The following is an 11,441-nucleotide window of genomic DNA, read 5'->3' as shown; positions in this document are numbered from 1 at the left end:
CTGTCCCGGGTGGACTCGTCGGTGGCCGTGTCCTCCGGCGGGGAGCTGTTCCTGCGGTTCATCAGCCTCACCTCGCTGGAGTACTCGGTAAGGGGGGGCCGGGCCGTGCTCAGCCTCGGGGCCTGCCGAGGTGAGGGGGATCCTCCAGCCTCACAGCTGACATTGCTGCGTTTTTTTCAGGACTACTCCAAGTGCAAAGAAATCATGATCGAGCGTGGGGAGATATTCCTCAGGAAAGTGTCTCTGTCGAGGAACAAAATCGCCAAGCTGTGTCATCCTTTCATCAGAGATGGTGCTGTGAGTTGGCCGAGGCAGAGTCGCTCTGGTTCTGTGGCTTTGCTGCTTGCCGTAGTGGAAAAGCAGAAAGGGAGGGACTGAAGTACATTGACACCCACAGCAGCACCGTCTGATGGTGGCTTCTGTAGGTGCAGAGGTGTAACATCACACATCACTTTGTTTTGTAGAGACTCATCTCGTCCCCCTTCTTGTTCCCATGCAATCCAGCTTTAATTTGTGGTCTACTTCTGAGAGGTGCAGAGGAGTCACAGCTTCAAGTTTGCATTTAAAATACTAAATCATCACTGCTTGGCACCAGCAGGCAGGGCTGGCCCCATAAGGGCCAGCTCACAGAGAGCTTTTCTATCCTGTGACTTGTAGAATAAAAGTAACACACATTATTATTTAACACTGATGTGTTATGTGAAGTAAAAGCCATGACACCATTAGCAAAAGTGAAAGTTTCCCAAAGCTCAGCAAAAACTAATGTCTGATTTTTTTTTTTTTTGACAGCGAATATTGACACATGCCTACTCCAGAGTGGTGCTCAGAGTGTTAGAAGCAGCTGTTGAGTCAAAGAAGCGATTCAGTGTTTATGTTACTGAATCACAGCCAGATCAAGCAGGGCAAGTACTCATTAATTTGTGTTTTGTCTTGGTTAACAGCTAGGAACATGGGCAGTCATGGGTTTTAGTCTTTCAGACAATATTTTTCTAGCATTGTCTTTAAAGAAAAAACTTGTAAGCATCAAACATGTTTTTTTTTAATAGGCAAAAGATGGCAAAAGCCCTGAGGAAGCTGAACATTCCTGTGACTGTGATTCTGGATGCTGCAGTTGGGTAAGTCTCATCATTAAATCTTAATATTTTTCATCACAATTGTATTTTGAGAGTGGTATATGTAAGTGTCCTAGAAGCTTGTTCAAACTACAGAGGTTATTACTTAGTTTGTCATAGTCATCAAACAAGCTAAGCAAGTTACACCTTTAGGTGCACCATTAGGAGAATATGCCAGCTACATAACAAGTATTTGATGTTTGCATGCTAGAATGAAAAAAGAAGTCAGACCTAAGTGTAGAACTTAGCGATATCTGTGAACAAGGACTGAGGTGCTACACAAAATCGCTGCTTTTTTCCTAATTTGCATATGTGTTATCATTTTGGGGTTTCTTAAGCTATTTGCTAAATTACCACTTCTTAATAGAATTACAAAACATGAGAAAAGAAAGAACTATAATAAATCTGAACCTCAATTCTTGCGTAAGTGCCAAAATCTCCAAGAGACTGACTCCAAGACAATACGTACCAGTCTGCTTACCAAGGCACCTCTAATCTAGGGAAGATAGTGGCTGGACTAGACAAGTCTACAAGTTCTGTTTGGAATGTAAAATCTATTCAAGGTAATTTAAATACAGAGCTAAAAAGAAAACTAACATATTGGAGAGATGTAAAGGAAGGGGCATTGGATGAGGAGCACCCTATATATTTGGCCAAGTTATCATGGTGCAGTTACACTTCACTACGTACTTAGCATCTTACGACAGACACTCATGTTCCTGTAACCGAGTGTCATTCCTAGTCAGATTTCAGCTTCTTCCAGTCTTTACATAATTGCTGAGGTCAGCTACGGCTGAAGAAAATACGGTTACTTAGTATTCCTGCCAGGGAAGCAGATGAAAGCTCACTCCAACTATGTGTAACAGCACGTGGATTTACACAGGTAGATTACTAGTTCAGAAAAGTGAAAAACTGTTTGAATTACTAATTTCTGTTCTGTTCAGCAATTCATTTGTCATATTACCCAGTAAGACTTGGATATTTTTCCCCCTTTGAACAGCTACATTATGGAGAAAGTGGACCTGGTGTTAGTTGGTGCTGAAGGTGTAGTTGAAAGCGGAGGCATTATTAACAAGGTAATAGGTAGTGAGTTTATTACATCATTCTGTAAACTCTAGACTTTTAAAGTTTGGTTTCTCTGAAGAATTCAAGGCTTTCTGAAAAGTCTTTTCTATTTGGATGTTATCCAGTAAATGTCTATTTATTGTTGGAAACTGGGCAATATTATGTCAGGCCAGACTGAGTCTGCATGTTGTTTTCCATCTGTCTCCGCAGATTGGCACTAATCAAATTGCTGTGTGTGCCAAAGCTCAGAATAAGCCATTTTATGTGGTAGCAGAAAGTTTCAAGTTTGTAAGACTTTTCCCTCTAAATCAGCAGGACGTCCCAGATAAGTTTAAGGTAAGAGAAATTCAACTTACTTCTTAGCCAGCTAAGATGCACACGAGTCCATGAAAAATTTTTCTCTAAGCATCTCTTAATTTATCTGGGTCTCTCTACTGCAGCTTACTTTACCTAATGTGGAGTTGCTCCATGTTACAGTCACATATCAAACAGACATAATTTGTCATAATACTAAAGTTCGTAAAGCCTTGGAGGCACAGGAGCAGCTGAGGGCAAGAAACAGTTAAATCAATACACTTCAGAACTACAAATTGTACTTCATACAAAGCAGCTGAGACCAAGGTGGCACCAGCCTCTGCCACATTTTAAAGCAACTGACTTCCTTCAGTTTTACCACAAACATCTGCTCGATACTATAGTACTACTCTTGCCCAAAAGAGGTTTTAACTTGGGGTTGTGTAATAACTCACGGTCTCTTGTTTCCTTCTAGTACAAAGCAGACACTCTGAAAACAAGTCAGAATCTAACAGAGGAGCATCCCTGGATTGACTACACCTCACCATCGCTAATTACGTTACTTTTCACAGACCTCGGTGTGTTAACTCCATCAGCAGTCAGTGATGAACTTATTAAACTCTATCTGTAACAGAGGACTCTGTACAGGATGTATCATCTTCAGTCACTATCACAGTTGTAAGAACTTGGAAGATGATACAAGTTTATGGACATGGTAAGGAGATTAATGAAATTACCAGCCTTCTTGAGTTTTTAAAGTAAACCATTACATGTGGATGGACCACTGTTAAAAAAAAACCCAAAAGTTACTACAGCTTCTAAAGACCTAAAATAAATTATTTTAAAGATGGGTGGAGTATTTTGATACTGCAAAATAAAATACCTTATGGTTCATTCAAACTCATTCTGAGGTCTGCTGTTACTTACTGATCTGTGGTACTTACCTGAAAAAAACAAAATGGAAACACACACAAGGTGCTAATGGGAATCTGCAGCTGCTGCCACACCATCCAAGAGCGGTGCTTTTAGCTTTGTTTTAACTGCAGGCTCGTTTGTATGTCTTTATGGTCGCCAGGTCACTTTATGAAGAAATTAGATCAATTCTGTTCTCTGCATCATTGTTTTGTTAAAAAAATAGTTTTATTGAAAGAGGCAGTATTTTAATGTAAAAGTGCTGTCAGAATAACTGTCAGTCTTCAGACTCTAAGTCAGCAACAGTTTCTACTTTAAGTCTCTGGCTGCCTGTTAGTCTCTTCTCAAACTCTTCTTCACTAATTTTTCCCTTTTTTAATCTTTTCAACAGTCTTGTGTCATTCAGCAACTCTTCCATATCCTCATCTTCAATATCAGAGCCCTGTTGACAGTTGAAAAGCAACAAATTAAACACAACACCAGAAGGTTTTCATTCTGTACAGCTGAACAGCAGAGAATGTTACAACTCAGATTTTGCTAGGAGTATCCAAGCAGGAAATGTTACTCAATTTATACTAGGAAACTATCCAACTCAACAGTTATACTTGTTGAGAATTGAAAAAAGAAAAAAAATAATCAAGTACTGCCCACCATCATGCCATACTGCTGGACCTCTGAGAAATAAAAACGTTACCTATGCTGGCAGCATTACTGACCAGCATCAGAGTGCTGAGGAGTTGTTTCAGTGTTTGGAATTTTTTTAAGCTTTGCCTGTCAAAGCCCTAAAAAGTTAATTTACAGTCATCAATTCCATCAAAGTAAAATCCTGCTGCTCTCTGCCATTTGAGGGTATGTGCCTATGCTGTAGTGATCACATGCAGTTTAGTAGAATGGGAACAGTTTACCTCTTCACGCTTCCTTTTAGCTGTTATTTTCTTTTTCTTCTCCCTTTTGGCTTTCTGCTTTGACCAGGCTTTGTTCTTTATGAATTTCTTTTTGCCTCCGTTTTCCTCTCTTTCTTTTCTTTGTTGTTCTAATTGCTTTTGTCTCTGTTTTTCTCTATTTTTATCCTTAAATGAGATGGAGTCTGTATTAACAGTGACTGGAGTAAAGTCTGGAAAACATTTTCCTCTTAGTTCAGGCATCTTTGGCATTTTTAACAATGCAAAACCTTTGGCAAGGCTAGCAAAATCCAGATCTGTTAAAAGAGAGATTATAAAGTCAGTTTCCTGCTGGATAAAAAGTTAATTTCACTTAGCAAGTTAGAAAAAAAAAACAACACACCATTATTTTATTGTATTGTTTGCAGTCTATGCTTAATACTAGTGACAATACAAAGTCACTTTCATGCTTATGGCAGTTTGGTCAACTTGCTAATTAAATATTTTCTCTTGAAAACAATGAGAAACAAGTTGCTTGAAAAAATAGGAGTTTTGTCAGAATCTGAAGCTGCAGAAAGTAAATTTGAGATCAGGAATCAGGAGCTGAAGCTTGTGCACAATAACTTTTTTTTTTTCCCCCCCAAACCAAATACTGTCTTCTGAAAACAACAGTAAGAGATACCAACTCCTGCTGGGAACTACCTTTGATTCGGAAGATCAGATTACATTCATGTTTGGCATAAGCCTGGACGTAAGACACAAACGCTTTCATCCCTTTCTCAAACACGGCCCTGTCAGCTAGGGCCATCGACTTCAGTTTTGGAAGAAGATCTAACACATTTGCCTGTGGTTTCATTTCCTGCATGGGACACTGAAAACCAGAAAAGAAACACAAAACCAAAGGAAAAGTTCAGCTGAATGATGCAAAATGCACTGTGAAACTTCAAACACACACTTCTTCCCCAGTTAATCCAGAGTGAGCTTTCAGCCCCTTTCCCCCTTTTACTTGGTCATTTCCACACACCAGTTTAGATGGTCAGCCTCGCCCAGCAAAACAGCTGAGAGGCAACACCTTCACCTCATGCCTCATCAAGCCATGTTCTCATCAGCAGGGCTCTAGAGAATTTACACAATTAAACCCACAAATGCAGGACCAAACACAGGAAATTATCCGAGTTACTAGAAACAAAAAGCCATTCCTTACGCAATGCCTCGCATATTCCTGTTACAAACTCGTCAGGTAACACTGGGAGCAATCATGTTCTAACAGGTAGTTGCATTTGGTGATTAATAAGCAGCTCTTTTTATTTTTTTTTAATTACGCACCTCTACTAAAAGATTATCTATGCATATGACCTTAAGTCCTACAAATTCAGATTTCAAAATTCCTATCAGTAAGCCTGTCCCCTTGCCCCTTCCTGCTTTGGGGTAGAATAAAAGTCTACCAACCTTTTGGTTGATTGAGAGAAAGTTAACGTAAGATTCTTCCATGGGAAGCAAAAATACAAGTGCGCTGCCGACATTGCCGATCCGTGCTGTTCGACCACAGCGATGCACAAAGGCACTGAAACAACACAACACAGAGCTAACTTAACAAGAGCTGCTCAGACTGATTTTAAGGTACTAGACACACAGCAAAAGGGGAAATCTGTTGGAATGGAAAATACAGAGTGCTATGAACTTTAGAACTAAACCAGCACGAAATCGGTAAAAGTGCAATAGTTCTAAGAGTACCGCTCAATTGTTAGGACTGGATGCTAAAACAAGGGGAGTCTGTTTTAGGGATGGAGTTTAAGCAAGCTGTAGAGAGAATTATGACACTGGAAGTTAAAATACATGGAAAAGCACCTTTCAGGTGAACTCTCAATGTACCATTCCTTGAAGAGCTCTGTCCCCGCTCTCACCTCTGTTCTCATTCACCCTCGTGTCTCACCTCTCGTTATTTCTTTGATATTCTCACACCAAGACTTACAGCAGAGCGCCTCTTCACACAAATGTAAGTGGTGACCACCCATTTGATTTACACACACCCAACACAGGCATTTCAATTCACAGCAGCTACAACAAAACCTGTGGTGTTTCAACCTCTCTTCTTCACGCGTTATTTTGTGTGTTCACTCAAACTAACTCCCAGTGATTGTGTCTTCCACAGTTGTGTGTTCTCAAGTTATATCTTAACAGTATAATAGCGTGACCACAAGTAGAATAAAGGGTCTTAAAATCTGAACTTGTACCTTGCACTGCTGGGCGGGTCATACTGTAAGACCCAGTTAACTTCTGGAATGTCTATGCCACGGGCCATCACATCGGTGCAAACTAAAATGCCAAAGAGTGTATTTTCATTAAACTGTCATTTGAGAAGAGCCACTCTCCCCCCAACTGTGTATTCTGCATCTACACTGGAGAATGAGGAACAAAACGTTTTAAAACATTTGGGTTTTTTTAAAGAGACAAAATATAAGGTAGTTGCAGCTTCCACCAACTAAAATTCTACATGACATTATGGAAAGGAATGTGATTTCTATTACAGCAAACATATCACTAAGAAAAAAAATAAACTCCCTAATACAAGTTCTATTTTTATTTTCTCCACCACAGCTGAACACAATACTATAAATGTTTTAATAAAAGACCTGAGACTGACACTTTCAGCATGCTCCTTTAAACAGCTGTTCTTCCAGTCTGTTGGTAATTATTTTCCTTATAACGTACAATGCTAAAACTCAGGTCCCATGCAGTAAGAAATGACAGCTAACGGTGCGAGAGGCTCTAACAACATCCTGCAAAGCTGACAAAGACGACTCTTCTGCAGGCAGATTACAACATCATGTTGCCACATTCTTGTTCATATACTAACAAAATAGTATCCTGGGTTTCTGCTGTGGTTACCAATCAGGAAAAGGTTATTTTTCACTACCACCTTCTTTGTGGTCATACTGTGAGTACCTAAGCATAGTTTGTGTTAATAAAAATACATTATTTTTTCTCTCATTCAATACAGTAGCATGCTTAGGAGTTAGCGCTTCTGATTTATATCGTGTGCTACCCTGGCTTCACAAGCAGCTGGCAGCATCCTTCTCCTCAGCACAACACTTACGCTTAAGTGGCAGTATCACACTGTAAGACAAAATAACACATGCCTTACTATTTATCCTTTCATCTGGTTTAGCCAATTCATATGCACTTACCCTGGGAGCTTCCGAAACTCAGTAAAAATCTTGTTCCGCTTGTGTTTCATTTTGCCATGAATGCTCATTATTTTCACTTGTTTAATTAAGGATTCCAAAGCCTTCCCGTAGTATTCCACACAGGCACACGTGCTGTTGTGATAAAGACATACATAAAAGCAAAAGATTATGGTGTATTTTTAATCTTGTTTAGACAGTCAAGCTAGAGTGGCTCGAGACCTTTCAAAAATATCCAATATTGCCTATTTTAATTTAAAATATATACATCTTTTTTATAATTAACATATAATAATCTATAATGCCTTACTTTTAAAATGCATATAAAATATATGTTTTGCTTAATAAGTTTCAACACAATCCTGAGAGGAAGCAATGATCAATCTCTTTTTAGACACCATATTCTACAAGACAGCTATTAAAATTAATCACTTTTTAAATAGTTGTGTCCTTGTCAACAGAGGCACAGGTTTGGAATTTAAGCAATAAACCACCACACTATTTTCACAATGAAACCCGAACAGAATTACCTGAAAAAGACTAGATGTTTCTCCTGTTTGTGCTGTCGAAGAAAATGCACCAACTGATTAAATTTTTCATCTGCTTTGCATATCTACACAAGGCAAAAGAAAAAAAAAAGTCAGGAAATGGACTTGATACAAAGCCATCTGCCAGTTTCCTCCGTTCATTGTGCACTGATAAATGGCGACAGGCATGATTTGCTAATACTGACCATTTGTACCACAGTTTGTCATGTGGAATATTATTCTTTTATGCATCTTATTTTACGTAAAAATAAATACTTAAACTCCCAGTCCTCCCATCCCCAGCCACAATACCTCTCCCACATTAGTTTCTCAGGTTTCCCTCAACCACTTCTCTGAAATTGCCAAAGTCTCCTCCCGTACTCCATTCACCAGAAACAGGGCAAGGAGCCACAGCACTGCAGCTAGTTTGGGGTCACAACAACTGGCCAGACAAAAACCCTCCAAGCAGGAAACAACAGGGTTGCTAATTCAAATCTTTCTCCTCAGCTTGGTTACTGATCTCAGAGAACATGCAAGAGCTTTATGTCTCTGAGATGTCTGGTTCCTCTAGTAATGTGATTATAAATGGCCAAGATTTAAAAACTGATTGATGGAACCAGGGAAAAAGGAGAAGGAACAAGAAACTACCACGAAGCAGAGAGGTTCACACCATGTAATAGTTCTCCAGGCGCGTTGGAGTTTTCTGTGTGTTGCTTGCTGCCACTCCCTTCTCTTTCACCGAGATGCGGACTGGATTCCGGAGACCTGCTCTCACCAGGTTCTCCACCTCTTGAGTCTGAGTTGCTGAGAACAGACCTGTCCGTCTCTGCTTGGGCAAAAAGTCCAGAATGGTGTTTAAACTGCAAGTAAGCACAGGCAAAACATAACTGTCCCAAGACTTCCCTCAGAAAGAAGCTTAATCATTGAAAGTAAGAGTTTATAAACAAGGTAGCTTTTATTACAGAGGGCCAAGTATACAACATCTTCTATTAAGCTAATTATCTTAACTTTAGGAGAAAAGAGCAAAGCTTATTTGTTAAAGCAACAAGACAGCATGTGCTAATATACATTAAAATAAAATAAATTGTAAACTCTGTATTCATCAAGGACCCACTTTTCCTGATTCTCTTCCCCTCTTAGCAATTGCTTTATACAGTCTACAGAGAGGTAAAAGAACAAACCAGAACAAATCTAACTTTAGAAATCATCATAGGCCATGGTCATTCACATAATCATGTATCAACTCATTTAAAACTTCACAAGTATTACTAGAATTTATTATTAAATACCTTGCTTCAAAGCCCATATCTAGGAGTCTGTCTGCTTCATCCAACACCAACACATCAAGAGACTTCACACAACTTGCTAGATCCAGCCCATCGGCTTTTCTTCTGAACAGATCCTCCAAGCGGCCCGGTGTAGCTACAATGATGTTCCCGCTGTTTGTGAACAAGACATGCAGCAATTTTGTAACTGCAAGGTCAGGACTTTGAGGAAGCTGACAAAATAACTTGCACTCGAGCTGACTGCATTCATCCATAAAACAATTTCAGTTCGTCACTTCTAACAGTATTCATATTTCAGTGCCTGTCAGGTACTATGGGTTCATGGGAGAAAAAACGCTCAGGTGGAAGCACACCATGTGTGGCAATAAAAGTTTAGAATATAAGCAATATGGAAAACAACTATCAGCTCGAAGAAATATTTGGTGCCTCTATGCAAAAGCCAGGGGCAAATATGATTGCTTCAAGACTTTATCATTGGTATCAACACCAAACAGTTCCAGAAAACTATTCATCAGCACGGTCTCAATCTCACTAGAGCCCACTGCTTGTACATTTACAAAAAAGAAGGAACTGAAATATTCAGTGAAGACAGTTTTCAGCTCACTGTGCTGCACGCTGCTCTTCACCCGAACAGCATGTAAATAGTTCTGATTTCACATATCATCCTTTCCTGTTGTCTCCTTATGGCGTATCTCACTCAAGGAAAAGAACCCACAATTTCCTCACCAAACACTTAACATACTCATGTGGTACCATCAAATTTTAGCACCAGCCAGACCAAAGCCCTGATTTGAAAACCCTCAGGACAAGAAGAAAACCACAGCTGCGAGACTGATAAAAATAACTGACAACCAACTCACCCATGTTCTTTAAACTTTTCAACATCTTCCATAGGATTCCGACCACCAATTAAAAGAATCTGACTAAAACAATAAAATAAAACACAAAGATTTAGGTCATCTTTAAGTTTTGCTCGTTTACAAATGACAGAAGTCCAAATAAAAAAGGAACGGTGGTCATGACAAGCCTCAAGTTCACTCACCTAAACCTGGGAAAGTGTTTTGTGAAATGTGAGAGCACTTCATCAATTTGAATGGCTAATTCTCTCGTTGGTGTGATAATTATAGCTCCAACCTACACAGGAAAAACAAAAGCAATTTATGGAAAATAACCGACTAGAAGAAGGATTTGAGCAAAATTCTCCCTTACAAGCTAAGGGAATACAAGCCATGTTTATGATTCTAGTTTCAGATAAAATATTTCCAAAGAAATACAATAAAGTATACAAAATATCTGTGAAAGAGGTATTGTACCAATGGGCAAAATACCTCTGCTTAAAGAGCAGTATCGAATAACGATATTTAATAGCACATTACAGTGCAAGTTCTCTGTACACTAAAATGCAGTCAAAGTCAGCAGATGCTAAAAAGCACTCAAAGACCCTTGTTTGCAGTATATAATTGTATTTGACATTTTAAGACATTTTTCTATCAGCTCAGAAAACTGTTTTGATCATGTCAAACAAGCAGCTGTATCTAAGTGCAAAGAAGGCACCCCAAAATTTATTTTCAAGTTTTAAACAGTTTGTTGTTACTGTTCTATCAAAGAGCTGAGCACAGAGTCACTTCATGTGTAAGCAATTTTCCATATTGATACTTTTCCTAGAGCCCTCAAGTCTTGTTGGCACATCATAAAATAGACTCAGAACTGAATAACTTAATCTTACCTGCATTTTCTTTAATTTTTCTTCCCGTCTGAGAAGAATTTCCAGTATGGGAATCACAAAAGCTAAGGTTTTGCCACTGCCTGTTACCTGTCAGAAAGGAAACAAACTCAGCTCTCCCTCAGCTCCAGAGAGAAACCACGAAAAACTATGAACTCGACCACGAAAAAGCACTCACCGCTTCTGCAGCAACATCCTTGTTATTCATGAAGAGTGGAATGGTTGCAGACTGAAAAAACAGAAACATCACATGAATCTTCTCTGGTGGAAATAAACCTCACAGAGCCTGAAACCCCCCAGGGGCCACCCCAGCTCTCTGTAACCTCACGGAGGGGCCACCCCAGCTCTCTGTAACCTCACCCAGGGGCCACCCCAGCTCTCTGTAACCTCACGCAGGGGTCACCCCAGCTCTCTGTAACCTCACCCAGGGGTCACCCCAGCTCTCTGTAACCTCAC

General features: G+C 39.6%; 2 protein-coding genes across 2 annotated transcripts; one reads left to right on the top strand and one right to left on the bottom strand.

The window, feature by feature from the left end:
• Positions 1–3: 3 nt before the first annotated feature.
• Positions 4–3,110, top strand: EIF2B1 (eukaryotic translation initiation factor 2B, subunit 1 alpha, 26kDa; the record flags this gene model as incomplete). The annotated part of the gene is made up of 7 exons (XM_010083741.1): positions 4–87; positions 181–297; positions 790–902; positions 1,047–1,115; positions 2,113–2,188; positions 2,388–2,513; positions 2,947–3,110. Coding segments are annotated over 7 exons (741 nt in total), but the record flags the coding sequence as incomplete, so codon positions are not given.
• A 482-nt stretch (positions 3,111–3,592) lies between these two features.
• Positions 3,593–11,211, bottom strand: DDX55 (DEAD (Asp-Glu-Ala-Asp) box polypeptide 55). Its single transcript, XM_010083728.1, is given in 13 exon segments — positions 3,593–3,825; positions 4,289–4,581; positions 4,967–5,135; positions 5,714–5,828; positions 6,499–6,611; positions 7,449–7,584; positions 7,980–8,062; positions 8,647–8,836; positions 9,266–9,415; positions 10,123–10,185; positions 10,305–10,396; positions 10,989–11,075; positions 11,164–11,211. Coding segments are annotated over 13 exon segments (1,686 nt in total). The 5' UTR covers positions 11,194–11,211; the 3' UTR covers positions 3,593–3,660.
• Between the last annotated feature and the right edge of the window lie 230 nt (positions 11,212–11,441).

The sequence above is a fragment of the Pterocles gutturalis genome, unplaced genomic scaffold, assembly GCF_000699245.1.
Source record: "Pterocles gutturalis isolate BGI_N339 unplaced genomic scaffold, ASM69924v1 scaffold33841, whole genome shotgun sequence".
NCBI classification, from domain to species: Eukaryota; Metazoa; Chordata; class Aves; order Pterocliformes; family Pteroclidae; genus Pterocles; species Pterocles gutturalis.
Note: the sequence above shows the minus strand (reverse complement) of the source record. Positions and strands in the feature narration are given on the sequence as shown.